Below are 27,331 nucleotides of genomic sequence, written 5' to 3' on the forward strand. Positions count from 1 at the left end.
TAGACAAACACAAACAAAATCTCCAAATAATTAAAAATATTGTCGTTAAATATAAAAGTTGCACATCATTTTGGACCACCCTGTAAATGTGGAACAACATAGGTCCCAGAACACTCTGCCTTGATGAACACCAGCTTCAAAGAGATAATGCAGGAAATAGCACACCATCAAGGGCTACACATTGCTTGTGAGCAAGAAAAACGTCAACCAGCCAGTCATGGAAACCTCAGGTGCCAATGGAAAAAAAAAAACATTCTGTCCAGGTCTTCGTGTCAGACAATCTTCAATCTCTTGTGAGACATTAATAATCCACCCATTGCTACGTTAAAAAGAGATGTCTTTGATGGATTGGTGAGGACAGAAGCCAAATTTATGACCTGATATTTAAGAATTGGAGAAGAGTAAGTCTTGAGATCTGCTGAGAATATCAACTCCATCACCATGCTTATTGTTGGGAGAAGAGGAACCAGTTTGTTGTTCAGTGGATCATATTGGTGCCCTTACCATGGATTAGGGGAATGATATATGCTACTCTCAATAGTGAAGGGAGGTGATCCTCCAAGAAAGGTGTGCAGAAGAGTGGTGAAAGATGAGCAGGCAGTGCAGATGCACAAGTTTTGAGGATAAGTGCACTAATGCAATTGGAACCAGCTGCTGATTATGACCATGAGGACCAGCATTGGGAACAACAGCACTGAGGCAGATGAGATAAAGATATCAATACCAGACAGATGAGATATGACTATTTTTCTTCAGCCATAACATCATATAATGAGACGACAAAATTGGCAGTGCAAGAAAAATGCAAACAAAGCCAAGAGCCAGATTTAAAGCTAAGAACCATTGCAATATTAAGAAAAGAAAACAGGTATTAAAATATGGTGTTATTTAACAGGACAGGCACTCTAACTCTAAACCATAAGATCTTAAGCCAGCCACCTTAACCGTGAAGCCAACATCAAGCTTCCAACCCAAATTATAAACTGTCAAGATTGGTGTTTTGCAGGAAGGGCATGGCATCACGAAGTGTGCAATCCTGCGGTTGGATGTCAAGGTGAGTGCTCTGTCTGATAGCATTAACTGGTGGATGCTAAAGATCCCTCAGTGTCTTTATTGAAGAGGAGGCGAGTTATTGACAGGAGCTTCAACAATTTCCAAATTCCGATCCAAATCAACTTCAGTCGAATGCCAGGCAGGGACAGCTGGTAGGGAAAATACTAAAGCCTATCTTCCTCCTCGGCTGACACCACAAGAAGGTGAAATTAATTGGGGCCATTAAATAAGTAGTAGTAGTCATGAAATTAACCAGCTGATTTAATAATAATAATAATAATAATAATAATAATAACAATAAAACCATTCCTTTTGCGCCGTAAAAGTGCATAGGGCTGCCGAGGCAGTCTCGTTGGCAAGGAGTACAGTCATGGATCGGTTGTCACTCTTGATGTAGGTTAGCCCAAATGGTTGATACCCCAGTACACTGATACTCATTTTGCTGATCTCGGAAGGATGACAGACTGAGTCAACCCCACCTGGTGTTAACTCAATGACACAGGGACTCAAACTCAGGACCCTAAGGTCCCAAGCCAGCCACCTTAACCGCAAAGCCAACACCAGTCTGTTGGTCGTGTGTCCTTAATCACCATTGTTTTTTTTCTCTCACTGTATTCACAAATAAATAATTCCTCACATCATTTCTTTCTTATAGCTTTGAATAACTCACAGAGTTGCTGAATATATCACAGACTGGTTATTGTTTTCCCAACACAAAGGATGACCTCATACCTACTCGCTTGAGCTTGAAATGCTCGCTGCACCCGAAAGATATATTTGCACATTTTAAAAGGGTACACATATAAGATCAAACGCAGAAGTGCACACTAATCATCCCGGCTCGCCAGCAATATCTCCAGAACACCTGCAATAAGTAGATTTGGGGGGGAAAAAGAAATCCAAAAATCCAAACTAGAAATGACTTTTCAAAATCTTGGTGTGTTTACAGCATACCATTAACCTCTTTGGAACACCTTCGGGAAATTCACGAGAAATATCTTCCGTCACGTAAGCGTTTTCCGTAAGTGATGCGTTTCCGCACCTGGAAGCACATTCATACGATGCCACGAATATGCCTGGCCACGGGGCCTATGTTCCAGCTCATGGGATGGTCTTACAGTATTGGTACAATTTTCCAATTAAAGAACAATTCAACTGTAACTCACCCGAATAATGGTAGTGGTAAATTTGCATTAGACTATAACAGGCAGGTTCAATCTGTCAGGCCTGTGGCTGAAAGAGACAAGGTAATTATCTTGTTTATAGGGTTTGTTATCACAATGAAATGAAATCTCATCTAGTTCAATACAACGCAGTCCAAATTGGAGTCTGGCATCGAGAAATCAAGCTTTTGTCTTCATATCAGGACAAAGTATCAAACACATAAAGTGTGGACGTTGGATAGGAAGGGCAAACTATGAATGTAAAAAAAAACATTCCCATTACATGGACATCACTCACCTGTATTACGTGCAGTTGACATTTACATGGCGATCCTCATTTCGATTGGCATCTCCTTCTGCTTATTGGTTTAATTGATTCACAACTTTTCAAACACGTGATTCAATATCATTCTTGCAAGTGAACGAGATTCAGATACAAAATCCATGCAGAGTGAATGTTTAGGTTCAAGTCCAAGTTGAAAATCCATGAGGTTTTTCGGTTTGTTTGTAGCATGCGATTTTGTTCTCGTGTTTTTGTTTTTTTTGTATACCTTGTCGAGGCTCGTGTGAGAGCTAACACACAACGCACAGCAAGGGGGGCATGAGACAAGAGGGGCGGGAGAGGGAAGGACAAAACAGTGGGGAACAGAGACACAAGGAGATCTGTGGAAGGAAGAGGGATGGTGCGGGGACATGGGGAATACAAGATGGACATTACAGGGACTTTCAGGAAGGAAAGCAGGGAATTTGAAGGAGGTGGGTTTGGGTGGATTATCGGGGGTAGAAAAGATCGAGGATTTGGATGGGGGATGATAAGAGGTGGTGGTGAACAGCTGTTTTGAAGGCCTGGGGGGGAGAATGGGAATGAATAGAGTGTGGGAGTTTATTCCAAAGGTGGGGAAAAAGAGGAATGAAAGAGTGAAGATGAGCAGTGATTCATGATTTTGGTAGTTTTACCAGAAGGGGGTTGTTGACGGACCTTGAGCGCCCTGCGGAAATGTGGTGGGGACAAATCGCAGAGAGAGCAGGGGGGGCGAGGCTGGAGAGGAGATGGTAGAAGACAGAAAGACCACCGACCTGCCTGCGGTGAGAGAGTGAGAGGCCCAAAGACTCAGCCTCATTGCGGGAAATGCCAATGATCCGAAATGCCTTGGTTTCCACAGCGTGAAGCCGAGAAAGGTGGGAGGCAGGAGCACCAGCCCAGAGGGGAGAGCAGTACTCCATCAGGCTGCGGACGAAAGCTTTGTAAATGGTCAGGAGCTCAGGTGGGCCGAGGAAGGACTTTTAATGGACGATTCCCAATCGGCGACTGGCTTTGGAGGCGAGGTTGGAAATGTGACTTTCCCAGGAAAGGTCATGGCAGATAGTGAGACCCAGAAGCTTGGAAGAAAGGACTTCTTCCAGAGGATTGTTGAGAAAGTGGATGGGGGGGGGGGTTGGGGTTCGAAATGGTCGTTTGGATGAGAAGATAGAAGTTGGTCCATGTTTTCAGATAGTGAGGTGTAGATGGAATAATGTGTTCATTTGTTCATGAATGCTAAGTGCTCAGACTTGTACTGTGTCTCCCCTAATGAAAACAAATAAGGTTTATGAATGGTCTTATATACATGCTGGTGTTGAGCCTTTTCCAGGTCTGGAGTATTGCATTGTTTGACTGAAGCACAACATCGATTTGAAGCACATGAAGGTGCAGAGGTAATGTACTTGCATCCGAGTTGGCCAGTCTGAGTTCAAGTCCCTAACCTTACTATTAAGTGTCGGATTGGTACTTCACAGGATGGGCATTGCATCACCAAAGTGCAACATCCTTCAGATGGACACTAACCTGGGTGTCCAGTCTGCTAGCCGGTGGGCATTAAAGATCTCGCGGTGGCTTTCATGAAGAGTCGGCGAGGTATTGCTGGCACCATGAACAAATTCTAAATTGCTGCCCTGATGTGCTGCGAGACATTGGCAGCACGGTCACGCCTCAGTAATGATGCATCCGGTGGGACAAATTCACAATTGAATCACGGTCCAATATGCGTACGCGAGTGATGACTGCTTGAGGATTCCTGGAGCATCAAGCTTTGTCACCCACGCTTGGCTCTGCTTGGTACAACATGCGTTATGCATGGATGAGGAAAGACATGGCAAGAAGGTCCTCTTGGAACATCCTCAAAGCAGGTGGCCTGAGCGAACCAATAACTCATTGACTGGATTTTGTCTCCAAGAACATTTCAGCTTGGAATACTTTGCTACGTTGTTGGATTCTTCCAGAACTGCATTACTTGCTGACAGCTTGTGTTCATGTGTCAGCAAGCCCTACCCCCTAAAAGTGAATGCCATATGGGATCCTTATTGGATTGGAAACCGTTCTGCTGAAATAATAAATCCGTTGAGCATAAATCAGCTGCAGATGACTACATCTAAGCGATATAATACAATTTTAAAAACTGCGTTGTGTGTGGTTTGCAGAATGTCTGGTGTCCATTCCATTACATAGTAAAATTGTCAAGCACATCACAAAACTATTAAAGCAAAGACATATAGCGATCCGATGGAATACTTTACACATAAACAGTGCCACATGAAGATGTGGACTGAGATAATCCAGGAAATTTTAAAAGGTCATTAACTCATGTGGTATGCCTGGTGTTGGCTTAATGGTTGGGGTGGTGGGCTTTGGATCCAAGGGTCCTGAGTTCAAATTCTGCTCAGCTGTTGAATTAATACCAGATGGGATTAACTCGGCCTGTCATCCTTCTGAGGTCAGCAAAATGAGTGCCAGCATGCTGGTATCCTGTGTCGGAATGGCGACCTGTCCAGGATTGTGCCCAATAGCCAAGGAGACTGGTTCGGCAGCACCAACGCTCTGCACAGAGTATGGTCCCAACCTCCTCCTCCTCCTCCACCTCCTCCTCCACCTCCCCCTCATGTGGTTGTCTTTCTCAGAGCAGAAATGTATGGTGAAGTTTAACAGTACAGCATGGCAGTAGTGTACTCAACTTTTAGCTGTCAAGTCCAGGTTCGATTCCCAACCAGATTATAAATTATCACTGTGTTCTTAAGGCAGTGTAATGTGTCAACGAGTTTCACTGTTTTTGAATGGACGTCAAGATGGTTGTCTCGTCTGATAGGACTCACTTGTGCCTATTAAAACGAAACACCCAACAGTACTTCTTGAAAAGTAGGCCATTGTGAGTTGTTACCCTTGCCAACATTCTAATGAATGCCATGCTTAAGGACTGCATTGGCAGCACCCATTGATGGAATAGCAACATGTCCAGCGGTAAATTCTCAGCTGTGGAAGCTTTAATGACCAGTGGTGAACACTCCGAAACCCCCAGAAGGGGACAGGAATAACAAGAACAACAAAAACAACAATGATCTATGAACAATGCTGAAAATGTTAATGTTGGATGAAAAAGAAAACACTTTGTTGAAAAATCCATCACCAGTTCCATTTTGTTTGAAAAGAAAAGAAAATAAAATCAGCGAAAGCATTGAAATGCAATCCAAATCATAGGGTACGGAGGAAGCACGTCACACTCACATTCTCGATGTCGGTGACACTTTACGTCCCTCACGGAACCACGTGACTTGTGGTTGTGGGTAGCTGCCGATTTGAGGAGGGTCGATTATTATGGCTTCCCCACGCTCCACACTCAGTGTACGCTCCCCCACCTCCTCAAAGTCTCCAAGGTCTGTTAGGGAAGGTATGGAAAAGGCTGTCATTAACAGGGATTGCTGGATGTCTATCAAATTCATCAGCGGTCCATCAACAAAGCAGGCATGACACAACGGTCCTGCCACTTACTGGCTTGAAAACCTCTCATCACAAAGTCAAAGCAGTGACCTAGTTTCTCTGTCAGCCAAGTACAGTTGAAAAGACCACAAAGATGCATTCCTCCATCCTTTTCTCGAGGAATCTGGGTGGATGCTCAGAGGTTGTGCTTAATCTGAGCTTCGGTTCAGAGTAAAAAGCAACTTGAATGGAGTCGCACAATACATGATTTCACCTTGTAATTGCATAATCTGTTCAGTGTGTACAATAATGCTTTTGATTATAATTGGGTACTTTGAATGCACTTTTGTGTTCCTTTCATCGAGACGCGGATCAGGAAAGCCGAGCAACAAGTTGAATGAAAATAATAATTTCATCTCTGCATTATATGCAAGTGAGGACTAATTTTTTTGCCAAAATTTCTTCGACATTCCTCTTGAATATTTAGGGAACATGCAATATACATTTCTGCCTGTGTGGGTAAGTAATTTATTGGGGTTCTTTCCTTTCTCTGTAAGATATAGGCTCGTGGAATAGAGGAGTATCAGAGGGTAAGAAGGCTGGGGCAGTTTTGGGGTTACAATTGGACACCATAAGCAAGAGAATGGATCAACAGAAGATGGAGAGAGTGAGAAAGAAAAAGAGAAAGAGAAAGAGAAAGAGAAAGAGAAAGAGAAAGAATGGAGGAAACCACATCACCTGCAATTAAGAGGGTTGGGTTGGATGGGGTTAATGGTGGTAGGAGAGACTGTGGGTAGGGACGGGGGATGGCATGGGATTGTGGATGGTGCACCACCTCCTTGAAACTCTGGAAAGAAGAGTGTGATTGAACAGCTTCAGGAAGGTAGTTACACAAATGGGAGAAAAGAGGAATAACAGAGTGGAGGTGAAGGAAAAACTTGAATTTTTGAAGTTTAACGACAAGCAAGTTACTGGAAGCATGTCTGCCTTTTGAAGTTCCTGGGGAGGGTTTGAGGACTTCGAGGGCAGAGAGAGTTAGCTTGTTTATCAAAATTTACTCTTTGGTAATCCAATTTGAGTACATCTCATGCAACTGGGATACCATACACTGTCACTTTATTCATTGTATCCAAATGTCCTTGGAATTTATGAAAGAGTTTAATAATATTTCATCACATCTTGCATGTACAAGCCCCTCCATGAGATTTAGAATATTTCCTCCAAAATATGTTTTCTGCAAAAGCCATCCTAAAAAGAAACCCAAAAGAAAGGAGGAATGAATATGTCACGTTTGGGACATTAGATGTGTAAGAAAGCACAATCCAATCAATGTTGAACAGGAAAAAGAGCACACAGAGATCGCAGACCCTCGCCATGTCTCCCGTTGTGTGGTGTATTTTGTGTGGTGCTTGTGTACTGGTGTATGTAATTAATAAAAGACATAAATAGAACTGCCACTTTATAACTGCTCGCAGTGATGACCGGGTACCAAGACATCCCACTTTGATGCAACCCTGCTTTGATTGGACACCTGACCCTGACCCATGACTTTTTTTTCATATTATTATTCATTATTCAATTTAATTTAGAATCCATCCATTGGGACCATACTCCGTGCAGAGCGTTGGTGCTGCCGAAGCAGTCTCCTTGGCAATTGGGCACAATCCTGGACAGGTCGCCACTCCGACACAGGAATGATACCAGCAAGCTGACACTCATTTTGCCGACCTCGGAAGGATGACAGGTCGAGTTAACCCAACCTGGTTTAATTCAACAGCTGAGTGGGATTTGTACACAGGACCCTAGGAACGCAAACCATTAAGCCAACACCAGGCATAATTTAGAATGGGATTAAAATAAATTCAATTCAAATCAAATGGAAGACCAAACAGGTACAGTCCTGCATTTGAGTAATCAGAAGGAACCCAAACAAGCAAAAAGCAAAGATGGAGTCATCAGGAAGAACATGGATAGGATTCACATTTCAGCTGCTTCTCCTCCTCTACCCTCAAACCCATCCAGGCACAGCCAAATGAGCTTTGTATATATATATATATATATATATATATATATATATATATATATATATATATATATATATATATATACATATATATATATATATATATATACATATATATATATATACATATATATATGTATATATATATACATATATATACATATACATATATATATATATACATATATACATATATACATACATATATACATACATATATACATACATATATACATACATATATATATATATGCATATATACATACATATATATACATATATACATACATATATACATACATATATATACATATATACATACATATTATATAAACAATCGGAACACAATCTAAAAACAACTATATAAATATAAAGATCAAAATCGCTTGTTTGAAAATTTTTGTTGGGTGGATATTTTGAGAAGTTAGCAGAGGTGTTAACCTTTTTCTACAAACTCTTCTTTCACCCTTGATAGTTATGTTGTTGGATGAGCAGTAAAATTACCTTCAAAACAATGAAAATGTTGTGTTTGTATTATTTTCGATTTTTAAATAATTAGTGATTTGAGCATTTGAGAGGTCACATGACTCCTTCGCCTATCTTTCCAATCATTTCAACAGTTATTTTTCACATCTGATACCATATTTGACGATCAGAGCTCATTGTCTCACTAATTCTATTGTTTTTTTTTATCAAGCATTGTACATACTGTATATACCACGTGCAAATGTCAAAAGCAGTCAATGTTGTCTGCTTTTGGCATATGCACGTGGTACATACTTGGAAGCCTCATTGGTATGCATTTCTTTCTCCGCTATCGCTGATGATTCGCCAATAAGTAATTAAATCGGTCGGAGAGCTGAGGGGATGTGTAGCATTGGGATTCTAATGTGTGTGCTATGTGCGAACGTCTTTATAGTTGTTGAGGAAATCTGGGAAGGGTTTGAAACAGCGTAGCGCCTACCTTGTGTAGTTCTTATTGGGTTGCTTTATGTAGCTTATTTGGGTGGAGGAGTGTGGGATGGGTCAACTATTTATTTAATATTATATAGCAAGCAATTTAATTTAAGCAATTATATCGCAATTTAATATTATAATATTATATTTATTTAATATATTATATAAATATATTATATAGCTGAACCCCTGAGTAAGACACCTTTAATGTCACCATGACTTTGCCAGCAAAGGCTGTGCTTTGAATTTATTTTTGGCTGGTGATTCTCTCTGACACCACTCTATTGAGTGACCTTTCAATTTGAGGTTTGGAGTGATGAACCCACAATTCCTGTTACTGTGCAGGAAAGCAACACATTGTTTTGAGAATCTTAATTCAGCTGGGAATCGTTGAATGGTATTATTTTCCAAAAATATAGCAATAAAGTTGAATTAAAAAGAACTTGGCCAAATGTCTTTTAAGTTTGCATTAGCTGCACCTTTGTTTAGTGGAACATATTTAGTCATGAAGTATCATTCCTCTTTGTGCATCACTTGCTCGCACTTGTGAGTCCTTAATTGTGCATACTAAACTAAATGTCCTTCACATGCACCCAAAGCAACTGAGTGCTGATTTGGAATGGCTTTTGGTGACGTCACTAGGTAATCATTCATCATGGGACCTGAGGGAGTGTGCCACAGTAGGATTAATATGTGTAGTTTTGCGCACATTCTCTCAACAGTTGTTTTATTGTGTGGTGGAAAAGCACGAATTTCCAAAATCAGCAACAAAGAGCAATATAAAGTCTTCACACAACTGCAACAACCACCAAATCAACACAATGAGAAACGAGAAAGAGCAATCAAAGATTGCAACCCCTCATCAGGACTTGTTTTGTGTGCTGTTTGTGTGTTTTTATAGTACCCTGTATGTATATTATAGACGTACTCGCATTCTAATTGTACCGTACATACTTTAGAGACACTCGCATTCTGATAGAGCGACGTGAAGCGATGTTGATGCCATGTTGGAGCGACGTGAAGCCAAAGACTTCTTCGGTGCCCTCATATCCACAATTGCCATGCCCTCATTACAAGTTTTCCTTTCAGTGTAAAATGACCAAAGCGACTGTTAAAAGGATCATCGAATATCGAAAGGTTGGGCCCGACAGGCATCACGGACCTTGTACTGATTCCAGTACGTATTTGCCTCAGAAAAGATTCACCTTAAGGTACACTGATTCCTTTGCGAAGGATTTCCTTTTGGGCTGTTGCGTAAACAACCCTTCGGAAATCCTCAAGTAAGGATTTTTCCTTGAGGTTGATGAAATCCTTAGGAGTTGTTGCTCTGCTCGACAACCAATCAGATTATAGATAGGAAGAGGCGTCCGAAAGCTCGATGGTGGTGAAGCAATCTACAAATTACCTTCAGGAAGAGGCAGAAGCACGAGTGAAGGCTTTTTCAAGCACGAGAGAGACAATACCTTGTATAGTTGTATGATGTGGGTTGATTAAATACTTTTATGCCTAATTACAGCAGGATAACTATAAATAGTGTATAATTGTAAAGAATCCCGAAAGGTGAGTATAAAACTTTGGTCTTCAGGGTAAACCTCGTCTCCCCTGAGTCGAACGAGCCGCCGAATTCTCCATTCTCTCTACAATGCTGGATTGATGAGTTATGGACCGAGGAACATGCCTCGTTCAATCTATTTATCACGTACGCAGTTGACCCTTTTTTACTGGAGTCACTGTCAATCTCAATTGAATTGTTATCTAAGTTACCTGAACATGAAGTAATAAATGTTCACACCATAAAAGTACTATGACACTCGCAGCATGAACGAACAACTCGTTCAGGTGCACCTGCTGTACCTCTGCACTACCTGCACCAGAATACACCTATACATCGGCTGAGATATCACGTATTAAATACCGTGGGATTGTCAGTTTGATGGAATTTATAAATAAATTATTGAAAACATATTATTGTGGAAATGGAAGGTCAATGATCCTTAGTGTGTTTTTAGTTATTCCTCAAGATGTGTTTGAGATATATGGTTATATCATCATTGACGTCAAGCAGGTTGCGGCGGTCTCTGAATACATGTTCGCGACGTCTTGTGCAGCGATAATCGTCGTCTTCATGACCATTGCCCATGAAGAGCACCATTTGGAAACTCAACGGTTGGTGCTTCAGGACAGGGGGGGTGGGGTGGGGTGGGGGGAGGGCATCTTCCTTGAGTTGAAAGAGGGCTTGAAGGAAAAACAAGGAATATGGAATATGCAATGATCCACAAATTAAGGATGTCCTTAACCCTTTTAACCCTGATCTCCTTGGACTTTCGGCTCCCCCACCCTGGGCTCCCTGGAGAAAAATCCTGCTGCCCGGGTATATATGTAGGTTCGAAAAGTGGCTGGTAAAACAGCCACTAGGGTTCAAAGGGTTAAAGGGAAACTGGAGGAAAAATTCAGGTGAATCCTCAAATCTTTCCTTAAGAATGCTAAATGCAACTGGACCTTGGTGTTTGAGAGGCAGAGGTTGAGAGTTGAGAGCTTGAAGTCACATTTTACATTGTGCAGATGTTCCGCAGGTCCATGCTCGTACTTTTGGAGGTACTCGGTTGAAAAAGCAGATAACATGTAAAAATTGCGGTCTGCATTGGCACATTATGTGTGGACAAATAAACAAGCAGTCATTGACTGGTACTTACGAAATCATCAACTTGACCTCTGACCTTGTCTAATAAAAGCTGTCTCGAGAGAAGGGAGCGACGCAAACCACAAGTTTCTACGATGATTCTGTACCAAACCTCTCATAAAACATCCGATTTTTACCAGAATTTCGACAACCGAGTGTTAAGCATACTTAACCGTTACCAAAATTGAAGACAGGATTGAAATTGACTTTAAAACGAGAGCGTAATGCCGTGTGTTACAATCCCCCTCATTAGCATAATCTTCAGTTAAGCCTCAGATATGACACCCGACATAAATCTCATAAAACATCCGATTTTTACCAGAATTTCGACAACCGAGTATTAAACATACTTAACCGTCACCAAAAGTGAAGACAGGACTGAAATTGACTTTAAAAAAATACCCCCGAGCGGGAGTACCGGTCATCTCTGCCAGAGGTCGAAAGTAAGTAACTCTGTGCCAGACTGGAATAGGGGCAGTTCATAAAGTACGTACGCTCTACTTCCGGGTTTCAAAACCACCCACCCCCCTCTGCATGCAGGCTAGTGACCACCCATCCACCCCCCTCTGTATGCAGGCAAGTGACCACCCACCCACCCACCCCCCTCTGTATGCAGGCTAGTGACCACCCACCCCCCTCTGTATGTAGGCTAGTGACCACCCACCCACCCCCCCTCTGTATGTAGGCAAGTGACCACCCACCCACCCCCTCTGTATGTAGGCAAGTGACAACCCACCCACCCCCTCTGTATGCAGGCTAGTGACCACCCACCCCCTCTGTATGTAGGCTAGTGACCACCCACCCACCCCTCTGTGTGCAGGCTTGTGACCACCCACCCACCCTCCTCTGTATGCAGGCTTGTGACCACCCACCCTCTTCTGTATGCAGGCTTGTGACCACCCACCCACCCACCCCCTCTGTATGTAGGCTAGTGACCACCCACCCACCCACCCCCTCTGTATGTAGGCTAGTGACCACCCACCCCCTCTGTATGTAGGCTAGTGACCACCCACCCCCTCTGTATGTAGGCTAGTGACCACCCACCCCCTCTGTATGTAGGCTAGTGACCACCCACCCACCCTCCTCTGTATGCAGGCTTGTGACCACCCACCCTCTTCTGTATGCAGGCTTGTGACCACCCACCCACCCACCCCTCTGTATGCAGGCTAGTGACCACCCACCCACCCACCCCCTCTGTATGCAGGCTAGTGACCACCCACCCACCCACCCCTCTGTATGCAGGCTAGTGACCACCCACCCACCCACCCCCCTCTGTATGTAGGCTTGTGACCACCCACCCAGCCTCCTCTGTATGCAGCCTAGTGACCACCCACTCACCCACCCCCCTCTGTATGCAGGCAAGTGACCACCCACCCACCCTCCTCTGTATGCAGGCTAGTGACCACCCACCCACCCCCTCTGTGTGCAGGCTAGTGACCACCCACCCACACACCCCCCTCTGTATGCAGGCTAGCGACCACCCACCCACCCTCCTCTGTATGCAGGCTAGTGACCACCCACCCACCCCCTCTGGATGCAGGCTAGTGACCACCCACCCTCCTCTGTATGTAGGCTAGTGACCACCCACCCACCCACCCTCCTCTGTATGCAGGCTAGTGACCACCCACCCACCCACCCTCCTCTGTATGCAGGCTAGTGACCACCCACCCACCCACCCCCTCTGTATGCAGGCTAGTGACCACCCACCCACCCTCCTCTGTATGCAGGCAAGTGACCACCCACCCACCCCCCTGTGGATGCAGGCAAGTGACCACCCACCCTCCTCTGTATGTAGGCTAGTGACCACCCACCCACCCACCCCCTCTGTATGCAGGCTAGTGACCACCCACCCACCCACCCTCCTCTGTATGCAGGCTAGTGACCACCCACCCACCCACCCCCTCTGTATGCAGGCTAGTGACCACCCACCCACCCACCCCCTCTGTATGCAGGCTAGTGACCACCCACCCACCCACCCCCTCTGTATGTAGGCTTGTGACCACCCACCCACCCTCCTCTGTATGCAGGCTAGTGACCACCCACTCACCCACCCCCCTCTGTATGCAGGCAAGTGACCACCCACCCACCCTCCTCTGTATGCAGGCTAGTGACCACCCACCCACCCACCCCTCTGTGTGCAGGCTAGTGACCACCCACCCACACACCCCCTCTGTATGCAGGCTAGTGACCACCCACCCACCCTCCTCTGTATGCAGGCTAATGACCACCCACCCACCCCCTCTGGATGCAGGCTAGTGACCACCCACCCTCCTCTGTATGTAGGCTAGTGACCACCCACCCACCCACCCCCTCTGTATGCAGGCTAGTGACCACCCACCCACCCACCCCCTCTGTATGCAGGCTAGTGACCACCCACCCACCCACCCTCCTCTGTATGCAGGCTAGTGACCACCCACCCACCCACCCCCTCTGTATGCAGGCTAGCGACCACCCACCCACCCTCCTCTGTATGCAGGCTAGTGACCACCCACCCACCCCCCTCTGGATGCAGGCTAGTGACCACCCACCCTCCTCTGTATGTAGGCTAGTGACCACCCACCCACCCCCTCTGTATGCAGGCTAGTGACCACCCACCCACCCACCCTCCTCTGTATGCAGGCTAGTGACCACCCACCCACCCACCCCCCTCTGTATGCAGGCTAGTGACCACCCACCCACCCTCCTCTGTATGCAGGCTAGTGACCACCCACCCACCCCCCTCTGGATGCAGGCTAGTGACCACCCACCCTCCTCTGTATGTAGGCTAGTGACCACCCCCCTCTGTATGCAGGCTAGTGACCACCCACCCACCCTCATATGTGTCTATCACATCACAATACTTGAAGATTACAACGAACTGTAGATTTATCTCAAATGCATCAGTAATTATTAACTACGGCAATACAGTAATATGGAACAATTATTGACGTCCACGGATTCAACATCATGTCGAAAATGTTCCTGTGAACGGGGATATTTTTCCCCCTCGCGATGACGACAGGCTCACCTTCATCTTGTGAAACGCTTTCATGTAGTCCGACACCACTTTCATAAAGTATGTATGCAGCCGTCGTACCAACCACCCACTCCTGTACGCAGGCCGTACGCGGGCTTTAAACCACCCACCCCTGTACGCAGGCTTTACACGGGCTTTAAACCACCCACCCCTGGACGCAGGCCGTACGCGGGCTTTAAACCACCCACCCCTGTACACAGGCTTAAACCACCCATCCCTGTACGCAGCTCGTACACGGGCTTTAAACCACCCACCCATGCACGCAGGCTTTAAACCACCCACCCCTGTACGCAGCTTGTACGCGGGCTTTAAACCACCCATCCCTGTACGCGGGCTTTAAACCACCCACCCCTGTACGCAGGCTGTACACGGGCTTTAAACCACCCACCCATGCACGCAGGCTTTAAACCACCCACCCCTGTACGCAGCTTGTACGTGGGCTTTAAACCACCCATCCCTGTACGTGGGCTTTAAACAACCCACCCCTGTACGCGGGCTTTAAACCACTCACCCCTGTACACAGCTCGTACGCAAGCTTTAAACCACCCACCCCTGTACGCAGGCCGTATGCGGGCTTTAAACCACCCACCTCTGTACGCAGGCCGTACGCGGGCTTTAAACCACCCACCCCTGTACGCAGGCCGTACGCGGGCTTTAAACCACCCACCCCTGTACGCAGGCTTTACACGGGCTTTAAACCACCCACCCCTGGACGCAGGCTGTACACGGGCTTTAAACCACCCACCCATGCACGCAGGCTTTAAACCACCCACCCCTGTACGCAGCTTGTACGTGGGCTTTAAACCACCCATCCCTGTACGTGGGCTTTAAACAACCCACCCCTGTACGCGGGCTGTAAACCACTGGCCGCTGTACACAGGTCTCGTACGCACGCTTTAAACCACCCACCCCTGTACGCAGGCCGTATGCGGGCTTTAAACCACCCACCTCTGTACGCAGGCCGTACGCGGGCTTTAAACCACCCACCCCTGTACGCAGGCCGTATGCGGGCTTTAAACCACCCACCTCTGTACGCAGGCCGTACGCGGGCTTTAAACCACCCACCCCTGTACGCAAGCCATACGCAGGCTTTAAACCACCCACCCCTGTACGCAGGCCGTAAGCGGGCTATAAACTACCCACCCCTGTACGCAGGCCTACGCGGGCTTTAAACCACCCACCCCTGAACGCAGGCCGTACGCGGGCTTTAAACCACCCACCCCTGTACGCAGGCCGTACACGGGCTTTAAACCACCCACCCCTGTACGCAGGCTTTACACGGGCTTTAAACCACCCACCCCTGGACGCAGGCCGTACGCGGGCTTTAAACCACCCACCCCTGTACACAGGCTTAAACCACCCATCCCTGTACGCAGCTCGTACACGGGCTTTAAACCACCCACCCATGCACGCAGGCTTTAAACCACCCACCCCTGTACGCAGCTTGTACGCGGGCTTTAAACCACCCATCCCTGTACGCGGGCTTTAAACCACCCACCCCTGTACGCAGGCTGTACACGGGCTTTAAACCACCCACCCATGCACGCAGGCTTTAAACCACCCACCCCTGTACGCAGCTTGTACGTGGGCTTTAAACCACCCATCCCTGTACGTGGGCTTTAAACAACCCACCCCTGTACGCGGGCTTTAAACCACTCACCCCTGTACACAGCTCGTACGCAAGCTTTAAACCACCCACCCCTGTACGCAGGCCGTATGCGGGCTTTAAACCACCCACCTCTGTACGCAGGCCGTACGCGGGCTTTAAACCACCCACCCCTGTACGCAGGCCGTATGCGGGCTTTAAACCACCCACCTCTGTACGCAGGCCGTACGCGGGCTTTAAACCACCCACCCCTGTACGCAAGCCATACGCAGGCTTTAAACCACCCACCCCTGTACGCAGGCCGTAAGCGGGCTATAAACTACCCACCCCTGTACGCAGGCCTACGCGGGCTTTAAACCACCCACCCCTGAACGCAGGCCGTACGCGGGCTTTAAACCACCCACCCCTGTACGCAGGCCGTACACGGGCTTTAAACCACCCACCCCTGTACGCAGGCCGTACGCGGGCTTTAAACCACCCACCCCTGTACGCAGGCCGTAAGCGGGCTATAAACTACCCACCCCTGTACGCAGGCCTACGCGGGCTTTAAACCACCCACCCCTGTACGCAAGCCGTACGCAGGCTTTAAACCACCCACCCCTGTACGCAGGCCGTACGCGGGCTTTAAACCACCCACCCCTGTACACAGGCTTAAACCACCCATCCCTGTACGCAGCTCGTACGCGGGCTTTAAACCACCCACCCCTGTACGCAGGCTTTACACGGGCTTTAAACCACCCACCCCTGGACGCAGGCCGTACGCGGGCTTTAAACCACCCACCCCTGTACACAGGCTTAAACCACCCATCCCTGTACGCAGCTCGTACACGGGCTTTAAACCACCCACCCATGCACGCAGGCTTTAAACCACCCACCCCTGTACGCAGCTTGTACGCGGGCTTTAAACCACCCACCCCTGTACACAGGCTTAAACCACCCATCCCTGTACGCAGCTCGTACACGGGCTTTAAACCACCCACCCATGCACGCAGGCTTTAAACCACCCACCCCTGTACGCAGCTTGTACGCGGGCTTTAAACCACCCATCCCTGTACGCGGGCTTTAAACCACCCACCCCTGTACGCAGGCTGTACACGGGCTTTAAACCACCCACCCATGCACGCAGGCTTTAAACCACCCACCCCTGTACGCAGCTTGTACGTGGGCTTTAAACCACCCATCCCTGTACGTGGGCTTTAAACAACCCACCCCTGTACGCGGGCTTTAAACCACTCACCCCTGTACACAGCTCGTACGCAAGCTTTAAACCACCCACCCCTGTACGCAGGCCGTATGCGGGCTTTAAACCACCCACCTCTGTACGCAGGCCGTACGCGGGCTTTAAACCACCCACCCCTGTACGCAGGCCGTACGCGGGCTTTAAACCACCCACCCCTGTACGCAGGCTTTACACGGGCTTTAAACCACCCACCCCTGGACGCAGGCTGTACACGGGCTTTAAACCACCCACCCATGCACGCAGGCTTTAAACCACCCACCCCTGTACGCAGCTTGTACGTGGGCTTTAAACCACCCATCCCTGTACGTGGGCTTTAAACAACCCACCCCTGTACGCGGGCTTTAAACCACTCACCCCTGTACACAGCTCGTACGCAAGCTTTAAACCACCCACCCCTGTACGCAGGCCGTATGCGGGCTTTAAACCACCCACCTCTGTACGCAGGCCGTACGCGGGCTTTAAACCACCCACCCCTGTACGCAGGCCGTATGCGGGCTTTAAACCACCCACCTCTGTACGCAGGCCGTACGCGGGCTTTAAACCACCCACCCCTGTACGCAAGCCATACGCAGGCTTTAAACCACCCACCCCTGTACGCAGGCCGTAAGCGGGCTATAAACTACCCACCCCTGTACGCAGGCCTACGCGGGCTTTAAACCACCCACCCCTGAACGCAGGCCGTACGCGGGCTTTAAACCACCCACCCCTGTACGCAGGCCGTACACGGGCTTTAAACCACCCACCCCTGTACGCAGGCTTTACACGGGCTTTAAACCACCCACCCCTGGACGCAGGCCGTACGCGGGCTTTAAACCACCCACCCCTGTACACAGGCTTAAACCACCCATCCCTGTACGCAGCTCGTACACGGGCTTTAAACCACCCACCCATGCACGCAGGCTTTAAACCACCCACCCCTGTACGCAGCTTGTACGCGGGCTTTAAACCACCCATCCCTGTACGCGGGCTTTAAACCACCCACCCCTGTACGCAGGCTGTACACGGGCTTTAAACCACCCACCCATGCACGCAGGCTTTAAACCACCCACCCCTGTACGCAGCTTGTACGTGGGCTTTAAACCACCCATCCCTGTACGTGGGCTTTAAACAACCCACCCCTGTACGCGGGCTTTAAACCACTCACCCCTGTACACAGCTCGTACGCAAGCTTTAAACCACCCACCCCTGTACGCAGGCCGTATGCGGGCTTTAAACCACCCACCTCTGTACGCAGGCCGTACGCGGGCTTTAAACCACCCACCCCTGTACGCAGGCCGTATGCGGGCTTTAAACCACCCACCTCTGTACGCAGGCCGTACGCGGGCTTTAAACCACCCACCCCTGTACGCAAGCCATACGCAGGCTTTAAACCACCCACCCCTGTACGCAGGCCGTGGCGGGCTATAAACTACCCACCCCTGTACGCAGGCCTACGCGGGCCTTAAACCACCCACCCCTGAACGCAGGCCGTACGCGGGCTTTAAACCACCCACCCCTGTACGCAGGCCGTACACGGGCTTTAAACCACCCACCCCTGTACGCAGGCCGTACGCGGGCTTTAAACCACCCACCCCTGTACGCAGGCCGTAGCGGGCTATAAACTACCCACCCCTGTACGCAGGCCTACGCGGGCTTTAAACCACCCACCCCTGTACGCAAGCCGTACGCAGGCTTTAAACCACCCACCCCTGTACGCAGGCCGTACGCGGGCTTTAAACCACCCACCCCTGTACACAGGCTTAAACCACCCATCCCTGTACGCAGCTCGTACGCGGGCTTTAAACCACCCACCCCTGAACGCAGGCTTTACACGGGCTTTAAACCACCCACCCCTGGACGCAGGCCGTACGCGGGCTTTAAACCACCCACCCCTGTACACAGGCTTAAACCACCCATCCCTGTACGCAGCTCGTACACGGGCTTTAAACCACCCACCCATGCACGCAGGCTTTAAACCACCCACCCCTGTACGCAGCTTGTACGCGGGCTTTAAACCACCCATCCCTGTACGCGGGCTTTAAACCACCCACCCCTGTACGCAGGCTGTACACGGGCTTTAAACCACCCACCCATGCACGCAGGCTTTAAACCACCCACCCCTGTACGCAGCTTGTACGTGGGCTTTAAACCACCCATCCCTGTACGCGGGCTTTAAACAACCCACCCCTGTACGCGGGCTTTAAACCACTCACCCCTGTACACAGCTCGTACGCAAGCTTTAAACCACCCACCCCTGTACGCAGGCCGTATGCGGGCTTTAAACCACCCACCTCTGTACGCAGGCCGTACGCGGGCTTTAAACCACCCACCCCTGTACGCAGGCCGTATGCGGGCTTTAAACCACCCACCTCTGTACGCAGGCCGTACGCGGGCTTTAAACCACCCACCCCTGTACGCAAGCCATACGCAGGCTTTAAACCACCCACCCCTGTACGCAGGCCGTAAGCGGGCTATAAACTACCCACCCCTGTACGCAGGCCTACACGGGCTTTAAACCACCCACCCCTGAACGCAGGCCGTACGTGGGCTTTAAACCACCCACCCCTGTACGCAGGCCGTACACGGGCTTTAAACCACCCACCCCTGTACGCAAGCCATACGCAGGCTTTAAACCACCCACCCCTGTACGCAGGCCGTAAGCGGGCTATAAACTACCCACCCCTGTACGCAGGCCTACGCGGGCTTTAAACCACCCACCCCTGAACGCAGGCCGTACGCGGGCTTTAAACCACCCACCCCTGTACGCAGGCCGTACACGGGCTTTAAACCACCCACCCCTGTACGCAGGCCGTACGCGGGCTTTAAACCACCCACCCCTGTACGCAGGCCGTAAGCGGGCTATAAACTACCCACCCCTGTACGCAGGCCTACGCGGGCTTTAAACCACCCACCCCTGTACGCAAGCCGTACGCAGGCTTTAAACCACCCACCCCTGTACGCAGGCCGTACGCGGGCTTTAAACCACCTACCCCGGTACGCAGGCCGTACGCGGGCTTTAAACCACCTGCCCCTGTACGCAGGCCGTACGCGGGCTTTAAACCACCCACCCCTGTACGCAGGCCGTACGCAGGCTTTAAACCACCTACCCCTGTACGCAGGCCGTACGCGGGCTTTAAACCACCCACCCCTGTACGCAGACTTTAAACCACCCACCCCTGTACGCAGGCTTTAAACCACCCTCCCCTGTACGCAGGCCGTACGCGGGCTTTAAACCACCCACCCCTGTACGCAGCTCGTACGCAGGCTTTAAACCACCCACCCCTGTACGCAGGCCGTACGCGGGCTATAAGCCACCCACCCCTGTACGCAGGCCGTACGCGGGCTTTAAACCACCCACCCTGTACGCAGGCTTTAAACCACCCACCCCTGTACACAGCTCGTATGCGGGCTTTAAACCATCCACCCCTGTACGCAAGCCGTACGGAGGCTTTAAACCACCCACCCCTGTACGCAAGAAGTACGCAGGCTTTAAACCACCCACCCCTGTACGCAAGCCGTACGCAGGCTTTAAACCACCCACCCTGTACGCAAGCCGTACGCAGGCTTTAAACCACCCACCCTGTACGCAAGCCGTAGGCAGGCTTTAAACCATCCACCCCTGTACGCAAGCCGTACGCAGGCTTTAAACCATCCACCCCTGTACGCAAGCCGTACGCAGGCTTTAAACCACCCACCCCTGTATGCAGGCCGTACGCAGGCTATAAGCTACCCACCCCTGTACGCAGGTCGTACGCAGGCTTTAAACCATCCACCCCTGTATGCAGGCCGTACGCAGGCTTTAAACCATCCACCCCTGTACGCAAGCCGTACGCAGGCTTTAAACCACCCACCCCTGTATGCAGGCCGTACGCAGGCTATAAGCTACCCACCCCTGTACGCAGGTCGTACGCGGGCTTTCAACGACCCACCCAACCCCCTCATACATCGCGAATCGCTTGCAAAGCCAGCAGTTCCTTATGAACCAATGTTTGTAAGTCATGACGATGCAGTCCCGAGCGGTGTAATTTACCTTTTTCTTTTAATATCACAGCACGTCATTTATTAAAATAAAAGTACAAATTGACATTCAAGACAATGCTAATGTCATAAATGAAAGTTAGTGTGCATACAAAATTGTGTTCCATTGTTTTAGTTAAATCTGACAAAAGCTTAAAATGTAATATTTGTCTCGGAGAGTTCCAGTTCTTAAGTTAATACTTTTTTGTATGTACGTACTTTATGAACGGCCCATATGGGGAATCAGAGTGAAGTTTGAAGGGCTATAAAATCGGAACGAGAGCAAATTTCAAAAAAATGGCTCGTGTTGTTCTAGATAATAGTCCATAGTACCTGAATCACTAATAACATTTGATCTCTCTTGATAAATGAGGGAGGAGATACGATTTGAAATCGATGATTTTCCCAACTTTTACAGCCTCGTGACATTGAACTCGACCTTGAACGACCTTGAAAGTTATAACGTTGTGCATGTCTCATCGACCTCTATCCATTCCACCATTGGTTATTTGTCTCCACTCGGTTTGATTGTGGACGGAAGGATGGACGTACGTACGGACGGACGTACGTACGGACAGACTTCGAGACTGTTATTATTAGGTCATCTCTACTGAGATGATAGAGATGACCTTACGAGCACGCAATGCCGTGTGTTACAATCCCCCTCATTAGCATAATCTTCAGTACATAATACCTCAGATACGACACCCGACATAAATCTCATAAATCATCCGATTTTTACCAGAATTTCGACAACCGAGTGTTAAGCATACTTAGCCATTACCAAAAGTGAAAACAGAATTGCGATCCGAGTTAAAACGAACTCGTAACGTCGACCGAAGCAAAAATCTCCATTTCTCCACGCAATTATTTAATATTATTTTATAAAAGTCACAAAACCATAATATTCGGCCATCCACCAACAATCTTTACATAATCCGACGGCTTAGCGTCAGGCATGCGACGATAACCCTTATTGGGATAAAAAATGACTTTTAAACACCATCTTTATCGAAAACACCGTCAGCGCGCACACGGAAAACCTTTACGTGACTCAACGACGCATCTGCTCAAGCGTGCTGCACCACTTGACGAACCGTGACGCGGCGAGCGAAATATTTTTATGCAATCTTAAAACGTCTCCAAAACATCCGATTTTTACCAGAATTTCGACAACCAAGTGTAAAGCGTCCTAAGCGATCGCTAAAACTGAAGACAAAATTAAAATCGAAGTTAAAACGAACTCGTAACATCGACCGAAGCAAAAATACTCCATTTCTCCACATGCATTTACGGTATTATGTTTGACCTCACTGTGACCTTGACCTTTGACCGATTTTGACCAAAATCTAATCAGCACTAGCCATCACCCTCCTGAATCACGTGGTGTAATTTGACATTGATAGCTTCTTCCGTTCTCGAGTTATCGTGCCTACAAACAAACAAACAAACACACACACAAACAAATAAACACACAAACACACACAAAAACAAACAAACACAAACACACACACACAAACAAAGAAACACACAAACAGAGGATGGAAGTCATCAATATACTTACAAAATCTTTAGATTTCGTAAGTAACATACAAACAGACAAACAGATAACCAGATAAACGGATCCAAATGCACTGCAATCTCCTCTGCTGAGGGTAATGAAGAGTTCCAAGAAACCTCAGCCAAGATCTTTGCTATACAATTGTGCACAAAACCCCACACAGTCCTGTGAGTGACAATCATTTCAGTTTGAAAGTGCTCTGTTGGTGTAAACAAAATCATGATGCCACCAGTCCATTGGAGCAGACCGAATGGATTTTTGAGATATACGACTTATTTAGCAGCCTCGATTATTCCCATATTCTTGTGGAGTTGATGGTGGAAGGTTTTTTTGCCCGTCTATCACGGACCGCCTGGCCAGGGCTGAAGTTCAACTGGAGGTGATTTGAGCAGGAATTTTGCAATTTGTTCAGGGTGCCGGCGACAACTCGGATACTTTTCGTCTAAGACGTTTAAAGTCCACTAGCTAATGTCAGCATATGGGGTCACACAGGTTAACATCTATCTGAGGGATGGCCCACTTTGTGAGGAAATTCCCTGCCTCCGAAGGGCTAACCCAATGGTATATATTCTGGTCAGAGATCAAACCTAAACTAGACAGCTGCCTCTGCACCATCTTTTCAAATTCCAAACCACACAGTGATGCACTCCCAAATAGGAATATATTTTCAACAGAACATTTATAGATCAACATTGAATTGAATAATTAAATACTGATTGCTTTTGATGCAGTGTACAAGATAAAATTTCATCAGCAGAATGAAATACACACCAAAGCTGGGTGAAATCAAATGTTGCGAGCATCATTATGAATCAGCCAAAGCGAAATATTTTGCACCCTGCTAATGCAAGTGTGAAAATTAAATACAAAAAGTAATTGTTTGGTCAAATGAAAAGAGTAATTAATTGTGGATCAATCTTATTAATTGGAGATGTAAGGGCCAGAAGTTACATTTCCAATTTCAGGCAGTGTGACCACTCCTTGGATTTTTCACAAGATCTTGGCTATTCGTTGTTCACCTTGGCATCTTGGTTTTCCATAGGTTTTCTTGGCGTATAGGTTTTCGATTATCATCGCTTTTCCTGAAAAGTTGCGAATTCTTGGCTTTTTTCATTGGCTCACGTTGGCATTTATGAAAATGAGGAGTGGTCACACTGATTCCAGGTAGCTGCACGTATGTTGCTGCTGGTTCATGAGTTCTTCCCTCCAGCTCAGCAAAGTAAAGTTTTCCGCACCAGATAAGTTGTGCTTTCCTGTTTTATTAAGCCTCCCACAAAGGATAGGGGAAAGCTTATTGCTGTTGTAAGATTTGTTTCTACAATTCGTGTCCCCAATTTTTTTTTAATGGTACCACAGAGTTCCTTATACCTCTCAGAGTACGAAACCACCATTTAGAAAAAAAAAATTCTTCCTGCACTTCTAATTTCTGAGCTGTATCTCAGAGCTGGTAGCAACTTTAGGAATGAAATTTTGCATCAATAATGTGAATAGAAAGTATGCAGAGTTGACATCCTTTGCTTGACTTTGACCTACTTTTAAGGTCATGACCGAGTTATAGACATTTAAACATTTTTCACCATAACTCGACTAAAACTTGTCCGATCAGAACAAAATTTCCCTCCCTAGATAGTCGAGAGCAAGTCGTATTTACGCATAATTTACATCATACCTCTCCGGGTTAAAGGTCAAATGGCGGTCTGAAAAAATAACGTTTTTTTGTCATCGCTCAATCGCTCAAATTCCGCATTTTGCCAATGTGGAATCTTGCAGACCACTTGGCCTTCCAAGATGTTCTTGCATCACAATAGTGTACCTGCACTTAAGTTGTGCACCTGATATTTGTTTCATTTCCTTGACCTACCATTTTTCAGATTGTGGCCAAATTAACAAAAACACCTTTTTGATCATAACTTGAAAATTTTTACTTTGATTTTCATGATGTTGAGTTTTAAGGGTAGACTGTAGATGGGGACATATTTTCTTTGTTTAAACTCCATCCGTTAATTAAATATTGAATGTCAAGGTCATATTGTGGTTCGAAAAAAAATACGGTCATAATTGGATCATGGGCCGGTAAGTCACAGGCAATCGCCAAGGGTAAGCCGACGGGGGAGTCAACCTTGGCGATGGCTTTATGATCGCAAATATCTGGTTTTCATTCCGATGTTGCTGGTCATGATTTTGTCCAATTTTCTGTGCCAAACCGTACCTTGCTGTGTTTAATTGGCGAATTTGGGTCCCTGACAAAGCTTGGCCAGTTCATGTATGGCTGGACTAGTCGTGTTGTTGCTTCTGCTTCCAATTTATGCCTGAATGTGCTTCGTTTTTGCTCCATTTCTCCCAGGAATTGTTATGTTACTTCTGATCCCTCAGCTTAATCCTTTTCACCTTCTCACTCCAAAAAAACAAACAACCCCAAAAAAAACTCTTCTTCATTCCAAAAAAAACCCCAAAAACAACAACAGCTTCATGAACTTAATCTGCGATGCACAGTTACTCTTTCATTCTCTCTCCCTTCTCCTTTTCAATATCCCCAAACTGAACCTTCACTGAATAAAATATTTCTTCCTTTAAAAGATCAGAATATAAATTTGAAAATGCTTCACAAAATGTATTTAAATGCCTTACTCACCTTTTTACTACATCAAGATCGAACCAACAATTAAATATTCTTCTTCATCAAAATGTCTTCCTCTTCTTTTTCACAAGGCTTATTTTCCAAAAGTTTTTCAGCGTTCATCCAGTTCGGGAATCTTTAAGAGTCCATTTTGTAGAGGTTGTGTACATGTAACAATAAATTCCTTTTCATGTCTATTCATGGTGTCAAACACCTCCATGTCAGAACCTAATGACCCCCCTCCCCACGTATGCTTTTTCCTCATCGCACCCCTCTCTGCTTCCAGCTTGTCTCACCCTCTGTGAGTTTAACCCTCCTCCCACCCCCTCTCATCTTCCTCCTAATCCTGCCCCCTCTCGGCTTCCCTCATGCCGCTCCCCATGACCGTTTCTCCCCACCCCCATCATAGTTTATGCCCACCCCTCCCCTTCTCAGCTTCGTCTTGGTTTCTTCCCGCCCCTCCCCCTCTCAGGCCCCACCTCCTCCCCAACTTGGCCTGGGCCCTGCACCATCACAGCTTTGTCCCAGCCCCACACACTTACAGCTTCCCCTGTTTTGCACCCTCTCCTTGCTCCTTTCCACAATCCCACCTCCAAACAGCAGCTTCTCTTCCCCTGTCCATAATTGTGTGGACCTCAAACATCTGAGGCTTCCGCTCCAAATCTCTCAATCCAGGCCACTGCCGATAAACCGGACATCATTTGTTTAACAGAATATTTCTTCCCACAGGATGTCCCTGACTCCATAGTGTCTCCCGCTCGCTATTTTCTCCTCCGGCTTGAACAACATGGACTCCGTCTGGGCAAAAGATTCGCACTGTACATCAAGAACTCCATTCTCACTCTCAAGGTACTGGTCTTACACCTCACAAACCCCATGAGTACCTCTGGCAGTGACTTCCCCTCCTCCTCCACTTCGTCTTTGGCTGTGTGTTGTACCATCCTCTAAACAGTGACAACTCAATCTAAATCTCTCTCAAATGACATGGACTCTTATCATGGATGACATGGACATGGACTCATCCTAAGTCTCTCTTCTTTTTTTTCTTTGTTTTTTTACATACAGAGTTAAAGTTCATGGAAGGGCTAGTGAAATGAACAAATCAGGATGCAAAAGGACAAAAGGAACAGTAGAGAGAGATGTTGGGACACCAACATCACTGCCCTGCATAAAAAGGTGCAAAAACAGATCCCTGTAACTACAGACCAATCAGCCTTCTCCCAATCATCAGCAAGGTTATGGAATCCATCATCGCTTCAGACATGAAATCCTTCCTCTTCTCCAATGGCTTGATTTCCAATCATCAATTTGGTTTCAGACCAGGTCACTCTACCCTGGATATGCTGCTTCTGCTCTCCCATCAATGGATGGAGGTCCTCAATGCCAAACAGGAAATCCGAGCCGTATCCCTGGACATATCACGTGCTTTTGACACAGTCTGGCACCCTGCCCTACTCACCAAACTCTCTTCCCATGGTATTCAAGGCCATCTCCACTCATGGCTTGCAGACTTCCTCTCCTGTCGCAGTCAACGTGTGGCCCTAAATGGAGTTCTTTCATCCCCTCTTCCTGTGCAGGCTGGAGTTCCTCAAGGTAGCGTTCTGGGCCCTGTTCTTTTTCTGGTTTTCATCAATGATCTCTCGGACTCTCTGGAAAATCCTCTATTTCTCTTTGCCGACGACTCCACCCTCT

The 27,331-nt window shown here is 47.6% G+C and overlaps 1 protein-coding gene across 3 annotated transcripts in view; it reads right to left on the reverse strand.

The window, feature by feature from the left end:
• LOC147022221 (protein sidekick-2-like) overlaps positions 1 to 27,331 on the reverse strand; it is a 676,300-nt gene that overhangs the window by 371,824 nt on the left and 277,145 nt on the right. For all 3 annotated transcript variants that reach the window (XM_085892916.1, XM_085892915.1, XM_085892914.1), the window contains one exon: positions 5,752 to 5,902. In XM_085892916.1, coding sequence (XP_085749042.1) covers positions 5,752 to 5,902 — 151 coding nt within the window. The remainder of the gene's footprint in view (positions 1 to 5,751; positions 5,903 to 27,331) is intronic.

This window comes from Eptatretus burgeri, chromosome 8, assembly GCF_056783735.1.
Source record: "Eptatretus burgeri isolate ZD-2024b chromosome 8, Ebu_testis_v1, whole genome shotgun sequence".
Taxonomy (NCBI): domain Eukaryota; kingdom Metazoa; phylum Chordata; class Myxini; order Myxiniformes; family Myxinidae; genus Eptatretus; species Eptatretus burgeri.